At 51.9% G+C, this 24,267-nt stretch overlaps 2 protein-coding genes across 12 annotated transcripts in view; one reads left to right on the forward strand and one right to left on the reverse strand.

Moving 5' to 3' along the window:
- WIPI1 (WD repeat domain, phosphoinositide interacting 1) overlaps window positions 1-960 on the forward strand; it is a 32,502-nt gene extending 31,542 nt beyond the window's left edge. For both annotated transcript variants that reach the window (XR_012009142.1, XM_072781045.1), the window contains exon 13: window positions 439-960. Coding sequence is in view for 1 of the 2 variants with exons in the window: in XM_072781045.1 (XP_072637146.1) it covers window positions 439-486 (48 nt within the window). In the remaining variant the exon portion in view is untranslated. The remainder of the gene's footprint in view (window positions 1-438) is intronic.
- Window positions 961-962: 2 nt separating this feature from the next.
- ARSG (arylsulfatase G) overlaps window positions 963-24,267 on the reverse strand; it is a 109,083-nt gene continuing 85,778 nt past the window's right edge. For 4 of the 10 annotated variants that reach the window (XM_072781039.1, XM_072781036.1, XM_072781037.1 and 1 more), the window contains exons 9-12: window positions 16,752-16,860; window positions 9,696-9,816; window positions 5,100-5,190; window positions 963-1,967 (exon numbers count right to left, since the gene is read on the reverse strand). In XM_072781039.1, the coding sequence (XP_072637140.1) occupies window positions 1,663-1,967; window positions 5,100-5,190; window positions 9,696-9,816; window positions 16,752-16,860 (626 nt within the window). In that variant the 3' untranslated portion in view covers window positions 963-1,662. The other 6 variants (XR_012009137.1, XR_012009136.1, XR_012009138.1 and 3 more) reach the window with 6 other exon arrangements.

Here is a 24,267-nt window from a genome sequence, read left to right on the forward strand (position 1 = left end):
AGCTTTTGTTGTAAAAACACGCCAACCTTTACAAATCTACACATTCTCTGACAGTGGTCTTACTCCTATGAGCAAGAGTAAGGGAAGTGGGACCAAGGGTATTTACTGACTTTTTCATAGTGACTTAGCAGTCTGTGTTTACAAGTAAGATGAGCCTTTAAAAAAAAACAAACATGCATATACATATAAATACACACACATACACACGTATTTTATATATAGTCAGTATTTTCTGAAACTGTGCCATACTCGTCTACACCTACACAAGACGGGTGGACTTTCTGTGGCCACAAGTGAGGGTCAGTCCATGGACATACGCAAAAACTGTGCCAGCCTCCCCCTGCTGACCCCGCATGGGCACAGATCTGTTGATAATGCAGCCTTGCCTAACAGCCTCTACCTGGAAGGAGTAAGGCCATTCTGTTTTGATTTTGGTAGATAAACTTGTGCCGTGGAAGTCAGAAGGGCAAAACGAAGCATTCATGATGAGAAGCGCACCTCAAATCAGGAAAACCCCCCCCTATCAGGAAGGTGGAAGAATGGAGTACAAATTGTGTGTGCAGAAAGGGGGGGCAGGAATCCCAGGTGCCGCCTGCTTAAGCCACGAGACATGGTCCACGGCTCTCCAAACTCTCCTCTGCCCTCGTTGCCAGTGGGTACGGGAGACCCTTATATACACATCCTGCTACTCGAAATATGTTACAGCCATAGTGTCAATGCTAACTAACCATATTGGTCTATAACCGGAACTTTATACGATAAAGGGCATCCTTTTTAAATGTATGCCGTGTAAAAATGTACTTATAGGAAAATCTCTTTGAATTGTATTTCTTGTATATTACGTACGTATAGCGAGAGACTGTTTTCAGCCACGCAAAGTATTTTTGCAGTGATTGGGATAAATCATTTATTACCTTTGAGTCCCATTCAGGACACTAATAATAAAATCATGGCAATGCATCTTTGAGGTTTTAAATTTTTTATTTCTTCTTGGTTTTAGGAAGCAGGAAGATGCCTAAAATCTTTAGGATACAGTCGTTTGATCTTTAAAGGGAAGGAGGAGGCGGGTAGGGCTGGGGATTAATCTGTGGGCTCCTGAGCGATGAGACCTCTTGAGCAATGAGACCCGGAAACATCTAACTTTGTCCTAGCCTGCATTTGGTGCTACTCAGGGTAACCCCCACCTCCCCCAGGAGCCGCCCAGAAATGGAGCATCTCAGGCCCCACCCCAGACCTACTGGGTCAGAATCTGCACTTCCATGAGATCCCAGGTGATACGTATGCAGATCAGAGATGGAGAAGCACTGCCCTAGATCCCAGTTGGGATGAATCTATGCTAATAGGACCAGCGAAACTGGGTACAGAGAAAAACTAAGATGTATTAAGTGCCTGTTCTGTGTCATGTGACGTGGCAGGCATTTCCATGTATCATCATCTTTCGTCCTCAAAATCAGCTTGCAAGCTAGGCTAAATGCCCACATTCAAAAGCTGGGCTTTGATCCAGATCTAACGGCAAAGTCTGGGTGCTTTCTGCTCTAGGCCCACCCAGCTGTTCTCTCAAGCGGGGAGGGGGGAATGCAAAGCTCGAGCTTCAGAACAAAATTCTGAGACTTAGTTTTACAGCATCCGGAGCTGGAGTGTGAACTTGCCCTGTCTCGCTTCCTAACATCTGCCTGTGGGGAAATCGGTCCATCCGGTGGCTTGGCAACGGCAGGCGACGTGGTGGGGATTGCAGCAGGGGGTCACCGAAGGATGGCGAGTGTAATCCGCTCTGGAGGTGTTGTCCCCAGCAATGTCTAGAAGAACATCTGCAAGAATCTCTCTGACCTTGGGCAGGACGCCCTGGTATTCGGCGCTACCTCTATCTAGAGGCACAGCTTCTGCAACATCATCTTCCAGGTTAAAAATAAGGGGAGGGTCATGATGCTGCTCCCGTCCGACGTCCCCATCACAGGCTTTGGCTCCGCCTAGAGAGGAGGTGACAGCAAATAACTCGTCAGACCCAGCTTTGGCCCTATGGTGGAAAGAGGAGAATTCGGATTGATTTTACATTAATCCAAACATCCCAGGACTTGAATATTCAAGTGACCATTCTGCCTGTCAAGTCACCTTGAGATTTTTGGTGCTCAGACCAGTGATGCTCCTCTTGCCCAGAGTGATCTGGAACTTCTCCGGGACTTGCCTTCAGAGCCAATATGACTCGACAGTCAACCAGTTCTCTCTCATCTCTACCCTTTGTGAGGAAATTTGATTTTTTTCTTTTTCCAAACACTGATTTCTTGAACACCATGATACTCAGTTTGGTGGACTGGGCAGGAAGACGAGGTGAGTAATTTCACTTTGGGTTGCAATTGAGATTCTTACATGAATTCGAATCTGGCCATGAAGGCAGCCTCCAAAGAGTAACAAAAATGGAGTACTGGCAGCAGCGGTTAGTGATTCGGGTGACTTTTTTTTTTTTTTTTTTTTTTTTGCCTTTTCCATACAAAAGTAGTTAAGGTATTGGACAGGAGTTAATATGATTGAATAAATGAAAGCAATCAAGGCAAGGGACAGCCATCAGACATACAGTAAATCCCAAATGCCTATTTTGCATCCGAGCTTCCTAGCAGCCAAACAACAGGGTAGAAACTTCTCAGCGGCTCAGGGGAAGCCCAGCTCTTCCTGGCACTGATATATGTGAGAGAAACTCTTGGCTTCCCCAAGAAGAATGGGCAAACCACACAGCTTTTTAGGCAGCCCTCCTTAATGGTTTTCCTGCTGTGGTTGACATTCGGGTCGTTCAGAGTCACTGTCTTTGCCCCAAGTTTGGAGTCCAGATTAAGCTCTCCTTCGTTGCCAGTAAAGGGCAGCGAATGAGGTTTGCGATCAGTGGAGCAAGGGCTGGACTCCTCTTGGAAAAATTTAAGACTTCCACTTTGAGAACCACGGGGGGTAGCTTGCATAGGACCAGCCCTCCTATTGAGAACAATTTGGAATTCTAGACATATTTAGGGGGGAAAAGAAACCCTGAAGGCACCAGGAAGTTACCAAGGCAGGCAAAGACCGGAAAGAATTTGATCAATGAAAGACAGAGGTCTCCTTGGGTTGAGTCTGCATTTAGGAGTTTGTGCGGCCCCCTCCCCCCGCAACAGGACCCCCCTCAGTCTGTGCAGCTTGGAGCAGTAAGAGCCCAGGGAGAAAGCTGTCATCTCTTTAGCTTGAGGTGTCAGGGGCCAGGGCTCAGGGCTGCCACAAGGGAAGAGAACTGATGGGTGAAATCCCAGGAAGGAGGAGGGAGCCAGAGAGGAGCAACCTGAAAATCCATCCATAAAGTCCCTCCGCACCGTTCTCTAACCTAATGTAGTAGATGTCAACACATGTAGTTTATCCGAAAGCAGTTTTAAGAAACAGGGATGCAGATTCTCAATGAGAAGGGGAAGGGAGGGGTCAGAACATGTGTGTCACACGCCCCACCCTCGGCTCAAGACACACACACACACACACACATACACACACTTCCAGCTGTTGAGAGGTCTGCCCTCCGCATCCTCATGCTAACACTCCTGGGACCTTGGTGACTCCTCAGAACAGACCTCCCCTCCCCTGGGTATCATAATTCCTGTCCAATTGTGATCGTTCTAAACAGTCCGATTACTTCATAGCAACATTCAGGATTCCAACACCGTGGTGCCAAGGGCTTTCTGGCAGGGCCGTGACTTCTGAAATTAACTCAGCCTGGAGAAGCCATACCTCTGAGATAATGTAATGTAAGGACTGTAATCTGGAAACTTTCCATCTGAAAGCATAACAAATATCTGACTGGTTTGCCTTGTAGGTTTTGGAGGATCAACGATTCTTGTGGCTTTTTTAATATCCCTCAAGTTACGAACTCAAAGAACTTGTTTTGTGTTTATGCCATGTTTTCTCCAGGATCACGGATTTACAGTCAGGGATAATCATTTCCGTTCTTTATTATATAATTCTTTGGAACACCCTGATGTTAAATAATTGAATCAAATTGGAATCTGCACCAGGTCCCGGATTTTGTTTTGTTTTTGTTTTTCATTCACTAAAAGAAAGACGTTAGGGTCCCTACGAGGTACAAGATGCTGTGCTCAGCACTTAGAGACCACAAAAACGAAATACCTTACAAAGCTCAAAACTAGGGGCTCCTGGGTGGCTTAGTCAGTTAAGCGTCTCAGCTCAGGTCATGATCTCCGGGTCCTGGCCCTGCATGCGGCTCCCTACTGAGCTGGGAACCTGCTTCTCCCTCTACCCTCCCCGTTGCTTGTGCGCTCTCTCTGTCTCTCTCTCTCATATGCTCTCTCTCTCTTACATTAAAAAAAAATTTAAAGCTCAAAACTAGTAGTGGAAATAAAATGTGTACCCCCCAGGACCCCTCCCAAAAAACAAACATGTACCCAAATAACTGGCGTATATAGCAGAATGTGATCCTTATCAGAGTTTTTCCAAATCATACGCAGCTGGCAAGATGAGATTGGATTTTATGACCAAGGTACTAGAATTTGATGGGAGGGCCTCGCAGTGGAGAGAGATTTCGATACAAGGCCAAGGAAGAAGGCCATTGTCCTTGGAGAACTGACCCTGGAAAAGTGGAGGGACCCAGGATGGAAGGAGCCTGAATTCAGTGGGCAGCAAGAAGCCACTGGAAGGTTTTGAGAACCATCCTGACCCAGTATCACATTTCTAAAATATACATTGAAGACGGTCAGCGAATGAACCAAGAAGCAGAGCCTTCTGCTGGTTTGCTAACTCAACCCCTAGAGTCTATTTTCTGAAACAGTCTATTGTCAAGTAAATTACACTTTAAAATATCTCTAAGCTCCCATTTCATGTTCGGCCAAACTGGCATTTAAAGCACAACAATGGAACGAAACGGTTCTTGGTGGGGAAAGGGCTGTGTCAAGTGTGCTGACTAGCTCGGAGCTTGCTGGAAATTTCGGCGAACGGTAGACAGACTTTGTTTTCCTATCTGTGGGGGCCGAGGGCCTGTGCTGGGGGGCCCCTGGGTGCCGGGAGCGCCCCTGAAGGAGGGCAGCCCACACTCACTGCCAGAGGCCTGAGGGAGGATGGTGCACTGAGCACACCCGACTCACCGCTGACGTAGAAGACCTTGTAAGACCCCAGGCGGACCGTCTGAAGGGCTCCGAACTCTCCAGCAGCCCCGCTGTTGGGGTGAAACAGCACCTGAGAAAGAGCAGCAGAGCTTCCTAACCAGCCAGGCTCCCGGGGACTCCCTGGAAAGCATTTCTTTCTCTGTCATGGGGCCCGGCCCAGCACCCCCACCCCACCCTACCCTGGTCCCAAATGCTGACCGACTGGGGCCTGTGGTCCACACTGGCCAACCCCACCCCGGGGAGTGGATGCCTCCATGAAATAGCTATTTGGCCAGTTACTTAGATTGGCCCCCTCTCTGGTCAGATTCGCAGGCCCAGTACCAGCTACAGCATGTGCAGGGTCCACTGCAAAATCAAAGTGAGAGAAAGCTTGTTCAACGTTGGAGAGTTCCAAGACGGCACAGCACCTGCTCTTTAAACCAGCTGCGGGGCTGTCCTAAGTGCCAGGGGGATGGGGTGAGAGATGACTGTGCTGGTCACACACGGGCCCAGGCCCCAGCCCTCAGGCTCAAGATAGGGCCTGGGAACCTGCATGCCTTCCAGACCTTCCCAGGGATTCGGACGCAGGTGTTCCTCGGATCTCTTTGGAGAACCGACTTCGGCATCCAGGTGATTTTCTCGCTCTCCCTCGAGCAAGGGTGGCCTAAGAAGGCATGCTCGAGAGGACGGCTCGGCGTGATGTCTCGGAACCGGGCGCGGCCTAACATGCACAGCCTCACCTTTGACTCAACCCTACCCCACTCGGACTGAGGAAATCCTCCCTCATCGGGCCAGAGATGAAAGGATCACCCTACAAAGCGGAAACACCTAATTCAGGCTTGCCAAGGGCAGGATTTGGTAGAAAATAAATGACCAGTGTCCTTGGTCGGTTGGTGGGTTTGGGCTGGAAGCGTGAGACCGCCCTGGTATGAATCATGACCGATATATATCACTGGAAAGGCGCTTACGTGATTCAAAGTTTCCATGGGGCTAAAAAAAAAAAAAATGAGAAACATCTGTTGGAGCAGTAAACAGCTGTCCCTCCAAGTTCCCGGGCTCTGAGAGGATGCCGCCGAGGGCGGGGCTCCTCCCACACCTGCAGCTTCCGTGCTGGGCTCTCGTGACAGGCTCTCGTGACAGTCGCCGCAAGGTCCCCGGCCAGCGTGATGACAGCAGGCTCCTTCCAAACAGGAAAAGAAGTCGTAACTCAAAACCCACTCTCCTGCCAGCCCTGCAGGAAGCCAAGCCCGTCACCGCAGGAGGCCGCTTGGTTTCCTTCTGGAGAGGGCAGGAAGTGGGGGACTCTTGTCAACCGACCTAAGACGCACTCAGACATCCAGGAGGTGGGAGTCGCAGTCCGCCGCCAGGTCAAGCCGTGGGCATCGTTTGAGCCTCAGAAACTCCATCAGTTTCCTGCCACGTCCAGGATATTTATGCAGCGTTACCAGAGGCAACTTCCAAAATCCAAGAGGAAGAGGAAGCAAAACTTGAGGATGGCTCACTCCCCGAAACAGGGATGGGTTTTGCTTTCCTCGGGGGCACACTGGCCAGGGCGCTGGGGTTCCCCATCCACAGAGGAAGAGGGCTGGCAAATGTGCACATGAACCACAGCCCAAGACAGGTCCTAGGTCCTCGGGGGAGGGCAGGGAGGACACCCCGTCCGAATTTCAAAGATGACTGTGTCTTCTGCAAAGCAGGTGCACGTTCCTGGTTGCCTTTCTTACCTGCTTTTGCTTTGTTTCATTTGGTTTTGTCGTTTTAAGCAGGGGAGCATCTCCTTAGGCCCTGGGGGCTGGTGCATATGTGGTGTGTGTGCACGCGCACATACACACACACTCACACAAGGAGGGCTCCCCCAGTCCCCTCAGGTGGGGCTGCAAAGCTCTGTCTCCAAAAGTGGTGGGCCACTGGGGATGGCGCCTCTCACCACTAGGGGCCTCCCTAAGAGAAGTGATGGGAGTTCCAGAGCCTGCAACCCAGCTCCTGTCCCCTCAATGTATAGCTTCCAGGGAGGAGCCACGTGTCTTAGGACCCACAGCAGCCCCAGGCCGGTTTGGACTGGCTGGTGCAGAGCCATGAAAGAAGCCTTCCCTTTGCCAACAAAATTTGGACTTGCTGGTGGCCACCAGGAGCTGCCGTGTGACTTGACCAACGGCAACGTGACAACCTCCAGCTTGCCTTCGAGAGTCAGGCAAGCCCCCAGTGGGATATTGGAGGCACCCTCTCCTACCCGTCTCCCCTCCACCCCCCTCCTCGCGGTTGCCCTCGGTGCCCAGACACAGACCCAGGTGCAAGACCCACCATGCAGCCTGGTGGCAGCTGCTGCGGGTTTTAAATACCACCCGACTTCCCCAGAGACCTCCAAGGGGACAATGAGAAGAAGGTCGAGAAGGCCGCTCTGCAGGAAACCCGACAGCCCACAACTGGCCTTTAAATGCCTGCACCTAGGGCCTGGGGAGGCTGCCAGGGGGCGCGTGGCCCTAGGTGGCTTCAGCACTTCCCACTTGCGGTGACTTCATTTGCAAAATAAGGAAGAGCCCCATTGCTCAGGCCTATTTGCATCCTGTTTTGAGATGATCATCTAGGAGTTACTTTGAGCCTCTTGAAACTGGAACTGTTTTCTAAACCAAGCCCAGGACACAGCCGAGGGTGGTGAACACAAGTAAATTGTGTTTCTCAAAATCTCCCCGGGGGGGCGGGGGGACACGTATGTGCGTATCCCGTATGTACATGGATAGGTGTGTGTGTGTGTGTGTGTGTGTGTGTGTGTGTGTGTGATCACTCACTTCACCTCCTGGCCTCCCTTCTGCAAACTCAAGACAATTTATTCTAGTCTGTTCGGCAGGTGGCCGGAAAAGACCAGACTCAGAGCCCACAACTACCTGTGTTGCCCTCAAACTCGAAACTCTGTGGGAATCTAGGGTCCTGGGAAGCGGGGCGTGGCCCGAAGGTGCCAGCACCCGCAGGCTTTTGCTCTTGAAGATACCATCAGTGGCTTCCGGCGGGCGGTCGGGGAGGCTGTTTCCTTCCAGGCCCTGGGGTGTGGTCAGGACTCCAGCTGCACACACACGCCCCGCGTCCCCCACGCGAACCCCCAACGGTGCTGGGGCTTGGGTCCCGTCCTCCTGCCTGGTGCCCCCACCCAGCCACCGCCGGGCACCACACCAGTAACCGTGAGGCCCCGAGCCCGGGCCTCGATGACCCGACGCAAAGCAGCGACCAGAGTGAGCTCTCCTGCCTGAGAGCGGAAGCGAGCGCGAAGGAGCTGGCTTCCACAGGAGACCGGCCACGGCAAGGAGCCCAGAGTCCTTGAAGCACTTCCTGGTGACCCCAATTATTCTATTAGTAGCTGTGCTAATAAACACTCGGGAGCACCTCTGCACTGACGTCTTCCGTAACCCCCCAGGGTCACACACTGCCAACCTCCAGCCCCGAGGCGGAAACCATCTTCCTGCGGCCTCGCCGCTGCTCCGCAGTACAGCTCAGCCTGGAAGGGTCTGCAGTTCTAGAAGATTCCATACGCCAGGAGAAGTAGTGCTTCCTCGGAGGGCATTTCAGGCACGTCTGATGAGCCCTAGAAACTGCACGAATGCTCACAGAAGCACGGGCGGCCCTCTTGAGGCCAGAGGGCCGCCTGCCCTGGGTAGGCCCAGCCACAGGGGCGGCTTGGGTGACCGCCGCCGCACATCTGAGCAGCATTTGAGTCACTTCCATGTGACCCTCGGTAGAGACGCAAATAGACCCTTTGATGTGTGGGTCCCTAACTGAGAAGCCATGTGCTCTCACCGGGCCCTACAAAGGGGTTTGGGGTTCCCTCCTCCCACTTCCTCTTCCTTTTGGTGAAAGGAAAACACACGGAAATGACATGGAAAGGCCACTGGGCCCGATGCTTCCGGGCTGTCACTGCCCCCGGGTGCCTCAGCACACATGAGGAGGGGACCCTGGGGCCCTGGGAAGCAGAAACCCAAAGCCAGTGCAGGGGCTGCGGAGTCACATGTCGGGCCGTCCAGGAGCCAGGGGGCAGGTCAGAGGCATAAAGCCCTCGTTGGCCCTGTCGTCCAAGAGCTGTTTCATTCATGTGTCTGTTCATTCATTTATTCGTCAGATCCGTAGTGATTGCATGCCCGTGGGTGCCAGGCACTGTGAGGCGCACAGGGAATTCTCAGTGAGATCCCTGCTTTCGGGAAAGTTCCATTCTAGTCGGGGAGCCCCACGATACACAAGTCACTCACACTACTCAGCCATCTCATCCAACAAAAATGTGCCAGGTGCCTACGATGTCTCAGAACATTCAGTAACTGTGAAAACAAATCATATGTTATGGGGAATAAGCATCCCCATACACCCGCTCTAAGCCAAGGCGTTAAATTAAGTCTGGATTGGCAAACCGGATTGATCATAGGAGAAAGGGGTGGGGTAGAAAGAGAGGTTCGTCTCAAAGGAGCCATCTATCAGGCTTTCTCAAACTAGGTCTGGAGCAGCCACCTCCATGTAGCGTCCAAGGATGGTTCTCTCTGCACAAAGGCAGCCCCGGATGAGAGGCAGCTGGCCAATCTCCTGAAGAGCCTGAGAAGGGCGCACACCCCCTTCACTTACCCTGTGCCCAGTCTGCGACCAGCCAAAGAGCACCTCGGAGGCATCCAAACCGTCAAAGTGTCGGTCCTGGGGCAGGCTGGCCCCAGCCAGAGCTACCACGGTGGGGAAGATGTCCAGCACACTACAGAAAGAACAAGACAGTGTTGACCCTGGCTATTCCCAGACTCTCTCCCTGGCCATGCTATGGTCAAGGCCCACCCAAACAAGCCCAGACTGAGCATCCACATCCTCCCATATGGCCCCCTCCTCTGCCTGCCCGTCCTTTCTTTGGGTTCCACCTGGATTTCTTCTTCTTCTGGAAGAAGCAGAATGGCACAGTGGTTTCCCACCCAGGCCCGGTGGCTGAGAGTTAACTGGACTCGAATCCCAGGGTTGTATCTATCTGGCTTCTTAATGCCTTCATTTTCTATTTTCTAAAATGGGCATGAGGATAGTGCCCACTTCAGAGAGTACTGTGTGGATGAGGCACACAGATAAGGCATAGAGAAGAAGACCTGGCACTCTGGAAGGGCTCATTGGGTGTTTGTGTTATGATTATTCACAAGAGGGGTGCCTGGGTGGTTCCAATGGTTGAGCATCTCCCAGGGTCCTGGGATCGAGCCCTGTGTTGGACACTCTGCTCAGCACAGAGTCTGCTTCTCCCTCTCTTTCTGCCCCTCCTCCCACTTGTGCTCTCCATCTCTTGCTCTCTCAAATAAATAAAATATTTTTAAAAAAATAATTATTCACAAAAGCACCCCTATGGACCTACCTAAGAACAAAGGGGTTCCACCTGTCACCAGGTAGGCCGCAGCCACTGGCTGAGAGGGGACACTGTGTGACAGGTACCTGCTGGAGAACGTACACTTCATTATTCCTTCCCCGGGTCTTTGGATCACAAATATTTAGTCTTTGTTTAAAATGCCATAGTATGTGACACATTCCACCCCTTTATTTCACTTACTTTTTCCTCATTACAAAATAGTAAATGTTTATGTGAAAAAAAAAAAAAAAAAGAACATCCAGAAATATAAAAGAGAGAACAATGCACGATGGGTGCATTACCCGAAGGTAGCCACTGTTACCATCTTGGTGAATTTTGTTAATGTGATTTTTTTGAAGTCATGTGGTACAATTTTACTCTCTTCTAGGGCACATCTCCTGCCAGCCTGCTGTGCTTTGTCAGGAAAAAAAAACTCTCCAGCATAAACAAATGGACTGTCCTTTCAACAAAGCTGTTTATATCCATGGGCCAGGCCAACTGAGTCAGTGGGATGTGATGCAGTCAGGAACGCAGGGCCAGGGCGAGGGGCACTCCCCCGGGAGAGAGGCCCCGTTGGCCTGAGGCTGGGCACAGTGCCACACTTCGGGCACACTTTTAGGGAGGCCTCAGGGGCTGCACCTCCCACTGCCACCACCCTGAAGTTTGGGGAGGGGTTCTCTGCCCAGCAAGAGGGGCTGGGGAAAGGACTGAGCTTCTACCCACCATGTGGCTCTGCCTACAGCCCTGGACAGAACCTCTCCCTGGACCATGGCACAGACTGTTTCTGGGTTGCCTTCAACTTTCACAGTCCACACAGCTGGTGGCTTATCTCTCGAGATACGTGTTCCAGGAGCTGGCATCTCACACGGGCAAAGTCAAGGAGTGCAGAGTAAGCACTAATGGAATCCGGCACAGTCCAGAAACCCGTCCAGGGTCCAAGGATCCTGGGAAAAACTGGGCAGCGCCGAGCACTGCAGCACAGTCCGAGAAGGCCACACGGCTGGGGCCCCTTGGCTCTAGCTTTCTCTAGATAGCACCCCTAAGAGAGGCTGGTGCCACAGAGGGGTCACAACAGCGAGCACGAAAAACAGGATCTGTGTTAGATCGGAATGTACGGCATACTTTCTTTTTCTATCTTATATTTTTCTCCCCCAGTGTCATGAGGTTTCACATCCTAATGGAATAAAGCCCGAAGTCTACTGTTTGTGGGACCCTAGCATCTCAGAACTGCTCAGGATCCTGAGAGGTACCTCGTCCTCCCAGAGGACAAAGAAAACCTCGGCCCACGAGAGTCTTCAAACATCTCCGACGACCGGACTCGCCAGTCCAGCATTGATCACCAAGCCCAAGCTACCACCAAGGCTTTCCTTCTGTCTCGGAGGAAGCCAAGCCCCCGAGGTTAGCCTTGGAAGAGGGAGGGCCTCCTGGGCACACTACAGTCCCAGTGCCAGCCCGGAGGTGGGCGCCCCCATCCCAGAGCTGGGCCCCCAGCCTAGGTGTGAGTTTAGAGGAAACCAGTGTCCTACAGAAGCCACCGAAGGGAGCCCAGCTGCTCCAAACCTCAAAACTCACCCAAGAAACTGGTCCTGGGAGTCATCGAAAGCTTCGAGAAAGAGACACAAAAAACCTAGAACCTACATTTTCAAGTTTCTGTGGCTAATGCCACTTGGGATGGAGGCTTTGGGCAGGGCCACATTCTGACTTTCGTGGGATCTTTGTGGGCTGCTGCTTCCATACAAAATATGTAAAATCATATTTCACAACTGTGTTGACTGAAAGACGCACATAGAAATAGTAGATATTAAACCATTTTTCCAACATAAAAGTTGGGGTTTTTTTTCTCCTTCTGATTTTAGAAGAAATTAAAAATCTGTATCCCTAAAAATTTCATGGGCCTGGCTCTGACCCTCCCCAGCCTAAGGGACAAGTCAGCCCTGGCTTCTGGAGGGATGAAACCCCCCTGGGCCTGAGGTTTCTCTGCACAGTGACACAAAATGCTGCCATCAGAGTGGGCAGGGGGCCGCCTTTGCAGGTTCCGCTGCCCATATGAAAGCGTTTCTTTCTTTCTTCATATGGCTTCCGCCAGCCCAGGGCACTGAAAGTTGTTCGGAGGAAGTGTGCATGTTTGTGTTCCTATCCAAGGTGTTGCCATAGGAACCTGGGCGTAGAGAGCGGGCGACCGACCAGGAGGAGGATGCCGGAGGGTCCGAGGGTCCCGCCAGGAGCTCGCTGGGGCTGACCAGCAGCAGAGGCCATGTGTGGATGGGAACTGGGGACGGGCCGTGCTGGGCTGTCCTAGGGGGAGAGCATCCCAGGGCAGAGGGAAGGGCTGGGAAGGGAGGTGTTTCCTAGAAGCTGGGGAGGTTATATCTGGGAAAAGGCGGTGTGATCTGAAGACGGGAAGTGGGAAGGACAAGGGGGTTGCCAGGGGAAGGATTGAGGGTGCGTGGGCCTGAACACAGAGGGAGGAGACAACAGAACTTCCTCCAGGTCGCAGGACAGTGAGAACTGTCCCTAGGACGTGGGAGCAGCTCCCCATTTAGTTGTTAGTCTCTTCCTGTCGGATTTCCCTCTCGCGAGCCCTGGGAAAAGCAGGTATGCACCCCTTCCTGGCCTAAGCCCCTCTGCGAGCAGTTGAGAGGCTGCAGCTGCCCCCAGACCCCCACCTCGGGTCCCTCTTAGAGCCCAGCAGAACCCCCACTGCACTGTTTCCAGGGAACATGGGGGTCCCAGAGTGTCAGGACCCACCACCCCCCCAGCACAGAGCACACACACAGGTTACGTAGTAGAGCACAGCTAGGAGCAGGGGTGGGTGTGAGACCCCTCCCCATCTCCCGCTCCCCTGCCCACTGTCCACAGGAAAGAGTGGGGGACCCTGAAAGGAGATATGTGGCTAGACCTTGCTCTCGTGGTGACACCTAAACCACAGGACACTGATGTGAACATGGACTTCTGGGCCTGGGCCTGGGGACAGTACAGAGGCAGGCGAGTCACCCTTCCACACAACTGACAGCACTGCAGGTATCCGGAGACAGCCACGAGGCGGCCCAGGGGACTGTGTGCTCTCCTGGCTAAGCGGAACCTTTAGAGATCCGGTCACCTTGTATTTGTCCCCGGAATCTGGGATTCTCTGTTCTGAACACAGATGGCAGTCTCCCGGCTCCGAGACGCAGGGCACAATCTTTACCTCTTTGCATATGGCGATGAGAGATCACAGACTATGGTTCTCCACCAGCACGAGTCTGCCCTCCCAGGGCACATCTGGTGCTGCCTGGAGACACTGGTTGTCACGACTTGGGTGGGGGTGGGGGGTTGCCATTGGCAACAAGTGGGTAGAGGCTACTCAACATCCTACGGTGTGTGTGCAGCAGAGGCCTCCAAACAGGATGCGCCTGCCCAAAAGGTCAACAGTGCCAAGGCTGAGCTGTCCCGCATTAGAGTCGGAGGTTCAAACCACCGGCCCCTTTTGACGTGTGAAACCAAAGCCCTGCTCTCCTGGGGGCAGGTTAGCTCCTCACCTTTGTCAGGAACTTTGTCCCATCTGCTCACTACTCCATCCCCGGTCCCCAGAGCAATGCCTGCCCCACAGCTGGACACAACAATAAAAATTTGGTGAATGGGGATCCCTGGGTGGCGCAGCAGTTTGGCGCCTGCCTTTGGCCCAGGGTGCGATCCTGGAGACCTGGGATCGAGTCCCACGTCGGGCTCCTGGTGCATGGAGCCTGCTTCTCCCTCTGCCTGTGTCTCTGCCTCTCTCTCTCTCTCTCTCTCTCTCTCTGTGTGTGACTATCATAAATAAATAAAAATTAAAAAAAATTTGGTGAATGAATGAATAGATTTCCCTCACTCTGTGATTGTGTCACTGGGCTTGGGGGCCAGGAGACGGTGAGGCCTTTCTTTGACCTCACTACATGACATGGGTGTGCGGTGGAACTTTCGTTAACAGTGAGCATCTCTAAAAGGGAACCAATGGAGTCAGTGTGGATCCCTCTTCCCTTGCTATCCCCCTCCCCCCAACACACTTGTTACGTTTGTGTATTCACGTGAGTATCTATATCAAGCTGTCTACTCTCTTCCCGTGACTTCTCAGGGCCACCAGAATTGAGGTGTAAGGGCTTAGCTCTGAATGGTTCAGGGGAGTTATCTCTGTTCTAGAAGAAGATCTATATCCATCCGAAGAATAAAGTGCTGGCAAAGGTGATAAGCACCCTGGGTGGGAGAGCCTGGCTGGGCTCCCAAGGACATGAAGCAGTCTCCTCGGTTTATTAAAAACGGATCATGAGGCTATCCTCCTTAGAGCTGAGCCTGCAGGAGTCACGGAAAAGAGCAGCAGAGACACAGTGGCCTGTCCTGGCAGTAAGGACACTCCACCCCAGCTTGCTATACGTGGATCGATTCATGTGGGGCAACAGCTAGGAGGTGAATTCTATGGACACAAACTTTCCTGCTACAGTTGAGTCTACTTTCGCACCAAAAACAAACAAACAAACAAACAAACAAACAAACAAACAAAAACATGTTACGGGGAGCTGATGGGGTGACATTGGTATTGTCCTGGCGAAACTCCAGGGGCCCTCAAGCAGACGTTATCTTGTACCAAGACTCACCTTTTTTCAGCCACCCGGCTATATCCCCTAAGATAGGTGCCCCCTCAGAGGCCTTAAATCATTAATGGAGCAATGTTATTGCACTGCTGCTGCGACGGCCGACTGTGGGTGCAAACAGCCTTCTCAGATGAGAAGCACGCGCTCGGTTTTTGGGGCTGGAACTTGAGAGATTGCCCAGTTATTTGTGCATGTGCGGCCCAGCCTGTGAACACTTGGCCCGACTGCACCAAGTCAGCCCCATAAAAAGCAGCCCATCTGGCCCTCTTCCCGGCCAGCCTGACATCACGGACTCCAGCCCACGCTGTTGTTGTCACACCTGCTGGCACCCCCCTGACAACACGCTGCCCCCTCCTGACTGTATTGGGCAGGGCTGAGCCGAGCCCTGGGGCCTGCCCCGGTACCCCCACCCCCACCCCGGGCTGCCAGGGACAGTGCCTACCCACCCCCCTCTGGCCATCAGAGCTGTTTACCTTCGCCTGGGCTCCAGCCTTCCTCCCTGCTCCCCACCAGGTCTGGGGATGCTGGAAGGAGCCCAGGAGGCTTGTTTTCCTCTGTGAGGCTGGGTTTTTTTTGTTTTTTTTTTTTAAGATTTTTTTTATTTATTTATTTATTCATGAAAGACTGAGAGACAGAGAGAGAGAGAGCGCCAGAGACAAAGGCAGAGGGAGAAGCAGGCTCCATGCACCGGGAGCCCGATGTGGGATTCGATCCCGGGTCTCCAGGATCGCGCCCTGGGCCAAAGGCAGGCGCTAAACCGCTGCGCCACCCAGGGATCCCGAGGCTGGGTTCTTTAGGCTACAACTCATTCGGCTGATGAGAGAGCCTGTGGAACTAACACATTCGTCTCTAACCAGCCCAAAAGCTCTGAGCACAAGAGTAGCACCCAGTCCCCCTTGTCAGTGAGTACAAGAGCAGAACCACAGAGAGGAAGTCCCCAACGGAGTGAGTGACAAGTTCCCATCGTAAGACTGGGTCATACAGAGAGCTGCATGCAAGTGCCCTGAGAATGGCACACCACACCACGTGCTGTGCCGAGGAGACGGCCTCCTGGATCTGCCTTAAGATAACAAGATAAGAGTCGGGGGGTGGGATATTATCACATTTTAGAGTCATCCTTCTAGTAAAGGGAGCAGCCCATCAGCTCACCTCACTGAAAGGGAGGCTTCAAGGCCACAGGTAGGCATGTCCTCACCTAGGGTTCATTCTTTCCTGGTCAGCCCATTGGGGCCACCTCCTCTCCCTCCCCTCCAGGGCAGGGGGACACCTAGATTCCTTTATTGGGCCCATGTGATTGCTGATGATAAGCTGGCTTCACACAGGCATCCTGAGGCCACCTGCCCTCACCCCCGAGGATGGAATAATTATGGCTTCAATGGTCTATTCTCTCCCGTCAGCTGAGCCCAGACCAAAAAGGGAGATGCTGCTGCTAACTTCTCTGCCACCGCAGCGTCAGCAGACACCGTCCTGTCTCCACGTCGAGGCCATGAAACCCACCCAGGCCCCTCTTCACTCCAACATGACCCCCAGAGGATGGCTGGGAAAGAGCCACTCTTTCCACTCTGTAAGTAGCACAGGTACCTGGGAACACCTGGCCAGGACAGGTGGCCGAAGGGGGTCTCTCTTCTTGGGGTTTTTGGCCATTAGAGCGTCGATTCATGATTTTCTTGCTCTGAATCCCAACATTTCAAGATAGTTTGGGTCTCATACCTTAACAGGGCAGTGCTGGTGACATTGACGGGAACTCTCCCAGGCCAGTAAGCCAGAGCCGGGACGCGGTGGCCTCCTTCCCAGGTGGTCTGCTTGGCTGGACTGCCCCCTGCGACAGGACACATGCAGTCAGGTCTCTAGCACCACGGGCCTTTTCTAAAGGCACCCTGAGAGCTTCCGATCCCTCCAACCAACGGATGACTTCTTTAGTAACCAGCTATTTTTACTCCTCTAGCTAACATCTTGCATTCTGTGCTTTTATTTTCCTGGATTCAACATAGATAAACAGGTGCTGCTGTCACTCTCTGTGGAACCAGGTCACTTTATTTTCTTCATGATACTTTTAACACTTTTAATTGTCTAAGGTTTGTTCATTGACTCTCTGATGGTGTCATCTCCACACCAGGAGACTCCATCAGTCTCCTACAACCAGGAATGGTAGGTATTTAACAAATACGTTGAATAAAAAGGACTTTGTCTTCCGACTGCTCATATGACTGTTTAGGCTAAATATATATATACATATATATATATATGTATATATATATTATACATATATATATATACACATATTTACAATTATTTGAAAAGACAGAAAGGCAGAAACTCCCCCAGCTATTTGATCTGTTCAACGCCCAACAACTGACCTGGCATGGATTTTATTGTTGTATTTCTGTTTGCTTCGCTTCGCTTTGTTTTTCTTTGACTTAATGAGTTGTTCTCATGTCGTAGAGACAGCATTAGTAATAGCTCCGACCTCTTGCCTCTTGGGGGGCTTTGGGGGTGGGTGGGTGGGGTAAGAACAATCTATGTGCAATCTATGAATTTCCACTTTGGTAATTAAAAGGAATTATTTTCATAACCACTACTCAAAAGTGACCACCAGTCTAACGATGACCAGCGGGCTGGAAGAGATGAGGTCATGTTTTATGGAAACATCCTGAATTCATGTAGCGTTGAATTAGCCATGACCATCCCACCACTCCCACACACACCCCACCCTCATCCCACTGAGCCAAGGATTCCACAAAGTTAGCGTGTAGAAAGCCCTTCCAAGGCAGACGCTGTATGTGGCTCACACATATCGTGGTCATGCAACCTCCCCATGTTTGGCTGGCATGGCTATGAAAGCGGCGATGATGGGCAGGAGGGGGCTACAAGACCAGGGCGTCTGTCGCTCTGCACTCACACTGCAGCAAACAGAACCTCTAATGTCCCTGGCCCAGCACGTCCCACCGGAAATGCTCAGCATTCTTGGGATTTTCTCCTAACCAGCTTTGGAGTCCCCCAAGTGTTGAAGTAAGAAACAAAACATAAAACAACTCACATCTATGGACTGTTTATGCTCAGGGGTGTGGGACTCTTAAAACCAAGTGGAGTTCGGCAGGCAAAGCGGGAAGCTCTTTGCTCGTTTGTCGAAAGCCACACCTCCCAGAAATGCGTTCGGAGCCCACTCTCAATTTTTCACGCACATGGAACAGAATCCAGAGCTGCGGCAAGCCTGAAATGCACTCCCACGTGGCCTTGGAATGCATAACTCAAGCTGCAGCTCAAGGCCAAAGAGCAGAGAGGAAGCATCCCAACTGCACGTGCTAGAGCTCTGCAGATAATTCCCCTCCCCGGGGAGGGACATCTGTATGGAAGCCTGGGGGGACAGGTGGGTGAAAGCATGGAGCCTGTTTCTTTGCATATCCACACTGCACAAAATTCAAACAGATTGACTTAGTCTTTGAGGCCAGATGCTAAGGACCAGTGAAGCCCCCAGTGCTGAGAGGCAAGCCCAGAATTCTGACAGCCAACGGGAAGGCAGGAGCCAAGGGCCTACCCGGCGGTGGGCATGGGTACCAGGCTTGGTCTCTGCCCCCAGCATGTTTCCAGAAGAACATACTAGCTCCCCATTAATACATTTGCTGGTTGATCTTCACCACGAGGGGCTCTGCTTGTCCCCCACCACCTTTTGTGTGGCTCTTTTTCAGGCAACTGATCCTCCTAATTTGGTTCTCAGAGAAAAAAATTGTTCAATATGTTTGCCTTATTTCAGCAGCGGGTGGAAAGCTGGAGGGATTCGAAGGAATCCAGCCAGTTATAAAAAGTATGTGTGTCAGTGCAGTGGAGAGCCCACATGGAGAGGTTCTGGAGCCAGGAGGAAGAGGATGGCTGGGAGAAGCCCCCCAGTATGACCACTTGAGGAGCGATCCCCACTCTGTGTCGTCAAGACCAGCCAGCCAGCGCCGGCTGCACCCTGGCTTCTGGCTTTAACAGAAAGACACAATTACATATTCCAGCCAGGCCCACAGACTTCCTACTGTAGCAGAATTTATCTTAAAGGAGTCCAGAGAATGAGTAAGCAATTATAAAAAATAGATTCCCCTGGGATGCCTGGGTGGCTCAGTGGTTGAGCGGCTGCCTTCAGCTCAGGTCGTGATCCTGGGGGTCCTGGGATCGAGTCCTGCATTGGGCTCCCCACATGGAGCCTGCTTCTCGCTCTGCCTGTGTCTCTGCCTCTTTCTCTCTCTCTGTGTCTCTCATGAATAAATAAAATCCTTTAAAAAAAAAAAGTAAATCTCCCTTGAATTATTACATTGTACACCTGAGACTAACATAACATGGTATGTTAATTGCAAATTTACATTTTTTTTCTTAAATCCCCCTTAGCATGGAATTGTCTTGCTCTAAATCCCAGTATCTCATTGGCTGACTGCATAGTGGACAAACTTAAAAAGATCCCACTGGCATCCTCTGTGGGGTGCCCAGAGTTGTGGAGTCTGAATTTCAGAAACATCTAACAGTGTTTCCTTCAGTTTATCTGCACAGCTAAGGCTGAGTGCCTGCCCCCCAATACTCTGCAATGATACGAAAGGAAACTCATTCTGAGCTAAATGTAATAACCACAGTAACCACAATATCTCGTATTTGTTGAGCCTTCCCTATGCACCAAGTTAAAGTACCTCGAAGCATGACGCTAAGTGCTTCCCTGCATTATCCCATTTAATCCTACTGACAACCTTGCAAACTAGGCACTATTATCCCCATTTTTGAGACGAAGACACCGAGGCTCAGAGAGATTAACCAATTTGTCAAAGGTCACACAGCTAGCAAACGCCAGGGCCAGGATTTGCATCCAAGTCTAACTACATAGCCAGCCCCTGACCCATCAAAGCTTCTAGCACAGTGGCTCCCACCCATCCCTGAATGTATATTAGGATGACAAGGGGAGTTTTTGTTTGTTTGTTTTCATTTCAAAATGCTGAATTTTTTATTTACTTTAAAAAAAATTTTTTTTATTGGAGTTCAACTTGCCAACATATAGCATAACACCCAGTGCTCATCCCATCAAGTGCCCCCCAACTAGGGGAGCTTTTAAAAAATACCCAGGCCAAGTTTCCTTTCCCAGAAATTTTAGGTTCATTTGCCTGGGATGGTACCTGGACATTGCTATCTTCTAAAGGTAAATATCTAAAAATAGTTAATATCTGAAGATGGGAGAACGTCCATCTAGGACAAGAGCAAGGGGCAAAATCAGGAAGTGGACACAGTGCGTTTCAAAATCAAAGGTGGCTTGGGATGCCTGCGGGGCTCAGCAGTTGAGCATCTGCCTTTGGCTCAGGTCGTGATCCCCGAGGTTCCGGGGTCAAGTCCCACATTGGGTTCCCTGTGAGGAGCCTGCTTCTCCCTCTGCCTGTGTCTCTGCCTCTCTCTCTCTCTGTCTCTCATGAATAACTAAATAAAATCTTAAAAAAAAAAATTAAATGTGGCTTACCCGCTTTTTAAGCGTGTGTTTCATATTGCCCACACCTTTACACCTTTATGCCATAGGATCGTAAATGTAAACCTGTTACTCTCAGTAAACCTAATGGCGAAGCCCATCCATCGAACTCGTGTGCACTTTTGGATTTCGAAAGCTATTGGCCAGTTTAGATAAACCTTCAGACTTTGATCAGTGGCACCAGCCCATTCAAAGTGCCCGTTACATCTGGCTCTCTTTGGAGAAATGCACGTCTTATGGTCGTGAGAACACATTTTAGTGCGCTCGTGGTTAGTTATGACTCTCATTAAGGCAGAACCTCTTACTTAAAGCCATAAATATTTAGCCTCAGCAACCAAAACATAAACAGAACCATGATTCATGAATTTGCTTACTTGTCCTCCCCTGGCTGCGGAAGTGAAGTGGCATTCCGTGATGCAGGGCAGACGGGGAGGCCGGGCACGACTCCCCGCCACCGCCCGCGCCTGGAAGTGGAGGTCTTTCCCCTCGCGGCCTACTCGACGTCACTGAGTCACAAGGGCAGCCCGGCTAAAGGAGGGGGCTCGCTCAATACAAGAGAACCACCAGAAGACCCCCCCCCAAGCGATTCTGACTTAATAAGCCTAGAGTGGGGTTCTGATGCCAGCTGATTCCGATGCCAGTGGCCTGAGGAGCAGAGTTTGAGAAATATTAGCAAGATGGGAGGGAGGATGCCTCTGGAGTCCAGCAGGCCCGGGTTCTACATCCAGGGCCATTCTCGACATGTGGCCTTGGGCAGGATTCTTACCCTCCCTCAGCTCTGAGGGGGAAAAGATGATTGTGCCTATCTCACGGGGGAGGTGGGCAAAGCCACAGAAGATCATGTGTATCAAGCTCCAAAGCAAGGTCCCCCTGCACAGCACCTGCAGGAAGTGCCTGACAGACGCCGCCGTCCAAAGAAGCTCAACAAACAAACAAACAAAAACGAAACAACCTACGGAGGGTAAACAGCAGAAGTTGCAAGCTGGCAGCTCACACGCTGAATTCAGCCCTCTGACAGTTGGGTTTGGCACGAACGGGATTTTCTGAACTAATTCTGAATGTCATTAGACGGGGCCCTCTCTGCAGTCTACTGAACCCCTAACGTGCTGCCCACCACTTAGGAAAACAAACATTTGCTCGTCCACATTACCTGCCTGGCGTTTGTATTTGTGACTCGGGTGGGACACGCCTGTCCCGAGGAGTGTGCATTCTCTAACCTTCTAAAGAAGCAGCCTTTGTTTCTAAATATAAATACGTGTCCTTGCCAAGGATACCCGCAGCATACTAGTTTTCTAGAAACACAGGGCAGACGGGCCTCTGTTTGGATGGAGGACTCTGGCTGGCCTGGGGTGGCCTTGAGCGGGGTGATGGGGACATTCCAAGCCGGGTGGCCAACGTCCCGGAAGGAGACACAATTTGACTTCCACTGGGTCCCCCAACCAGCTGGCCCTGCCCCCCAGCAGGGCCAACAGCCAACATCTCTTGTCCGCTCTCCCTCTCCCTCACCCAGCCCCACCTCTGACCTCTCTCCACCCCACCCCCTGCCCCAAGCGGAACAGAAGGCCCAGGATGCGGAGCCGCTTCCCAGTGGGAAAGCTTACGCAACAACCTGATAGCATCAAATTACAAACAACCAAGGTCTCCTACAAGCTGAGGATGCCAAATTCAACAGAATGTTTCCTCATCACCAAGGGGGAGGAAGGAACAGTTCTGCTCTTCAAATAAAACAAGGAAAGATTTTCCAGACAGAGGAGCAGTCGGTTAGGGGGCAAACAAGCTGCTGGTTGTGTCCCGGGTAGGAAATAGGTCTGGAGTGGGGAAGGGAGGGCCTGCTGCTCCGGGCCAGGGCCACGCTGGGGCAGCAGGGGGCAGGCACCCGCGGGTCCTCTTTGGGAGAAAGCAGGGGCGCTCTGCTCTGCTCGGGCCCAGCACCCCCTCCACCCGCGTTCAGTTTCTCTTCATCCCTGCAGGGGTGCAGGCCAAGCCCAGAGGAGCATCCTCACTCCTGCACAGGGTGCAGAGATGACTCCAGGAGACGCTGCCTCATCCCATCAGCTGAGCAAGGCGGCTTGGCCAGGAAAGGAAAGGGAAGACGAGGAGGGGGGCCTGGGGCCCCGGGAACAGGGGAAGGCAGCGCGTGGCCTGACGTAGCGGGCTGGCTGCGGGGAGAAAGAAGCAGGGCTCTGGGTACTGTTTGTCCTACTCCGTTGCGAAAACACTGACTGCCTTCTCCCTTTCATCTGCTCTCAAGACCCGGGCCCCTTACAGCAGGATGTGAAGGCATCCCACTAAAGAGGAACCTGGACGAGGAGGAGCAGGCGGTCCAGAGGGACCCCCAGCCTCCCTCCCGTGACCTGAGCCCTGGCACACAGCTCCTGCCACGCAGGCTCAGCCTGACTTTCCAGAGCCCCCCCCCCCCCCACCAAGCGGTGCTTTGAGCAGAGAGGAGGAGGAGGGCTGTGGGGGAGCCCCAAAAGGAAGCCGGTTTGGAGAATGAGGAAGGGGAAGTGTTCACCCCCTAGGCCAAGTTCACCTTCAGGCTTTCCTGAGAAAAGAAGAGCATGGCATCCGGCCCCCACCCCACTAGAACACCCCACTCAGCTCCTTGCCCCACTGGCACCACAGGAAGCCACAGGTGTATCTGCCTCGCTCCTAGAGAAAGAGTGTTCTCTCTCTCTCTCTCTTTTTTAAGTGATTAATATTATAATTTTATTCGATATGAATAGTTTGGCTCTGCTGGATCAGATGAAACACGCACACATGCTGTAGCTGTGAAAAATCCCATTTTCCGTTTCCGTGTAAAGCAACATCTAGAGCAGCTGAGAGGGGGAAAAGTTATATTTTCAAAAATAGTTAAGCCAGACTGTTTCCTGGAGATACTTCATTCATTTTTCATCCTCAGATGCTACTAGCTATTTCTGGGAGGGCCAGACAGTAATACCAACCGGTTTGGCTTTCCCGACGACTGTTAACAGACTATCCCACAATGAACCGGACTTGGTGCCAAAGGCACTGCGGTGACCCCCGACGTACACGTATTGTAAAACATGTGTTCCAAGTAAAAAGATCCAGATTCGCCAGAGTATGAAATGAGAAGACTGAAATCCAGCTTCGGAACAAAGTTTCCAAGACTGAGGCTCCAAACACTTGGAAAGTCCTCCGTATGTTATTTAAGTTGCCCGCAGCCTTCGGTAGGGCTAGACACTAATACTGACCAGTTTAGCTTAATTAACACCAACCAGTTGACTCAGCTGGGAATGAAGACGCAGAGAATCATGGGGGTTAGTAGAGGACACGCACAAGGCTGGGTGCCCCCATCTGATGATGGTGGGCAGCACCCCATCTGATGCTCCCATCCATCCAGCAAGTGGGGTCTACAGTCCTACCTTACAGAGGGAGGAAACTGGGTTGTCCAGGGGAGGGGCCCGGTGGGCACCGATTTGTAAGTGGGGTTGAGATTGGAGCCCCATTGGGGCTTCCAAAGCCATGAGCTCCCTCCACCTCTCCACTCAGACTCCTGCAGATTTAGAAAGATTCACACTGTTATGGGAGCCAAAGACATTTTTCTTGACAACCGTGAAGTCCAAAGAAGCAACACAGGATTTTCCAGACGGCTGAGCAGTTAGCCGAGTAGAACAAGGTGTGACTACAGCCATGGTGTAGGTTGAGTTATGAGCTGGTGGGGGTCAGATGACAAGGCCCCCTTGGCCAATGGCTGGCCTCGGAAAGCCCTCCGCCCTGCTCCACCTC

Source organism: Canis lupus, chromosome 16, assembly GCF_048164855.1.
Source record: "Canis lupus baileyi chromosome 16, mCanLup2.hap1, whole genome shotgun sequence".
NCBI lineage: Eukaryota > Metazoa > Chordata > Mammalia > Carnivora > Canidae > Canis > Canis lupus.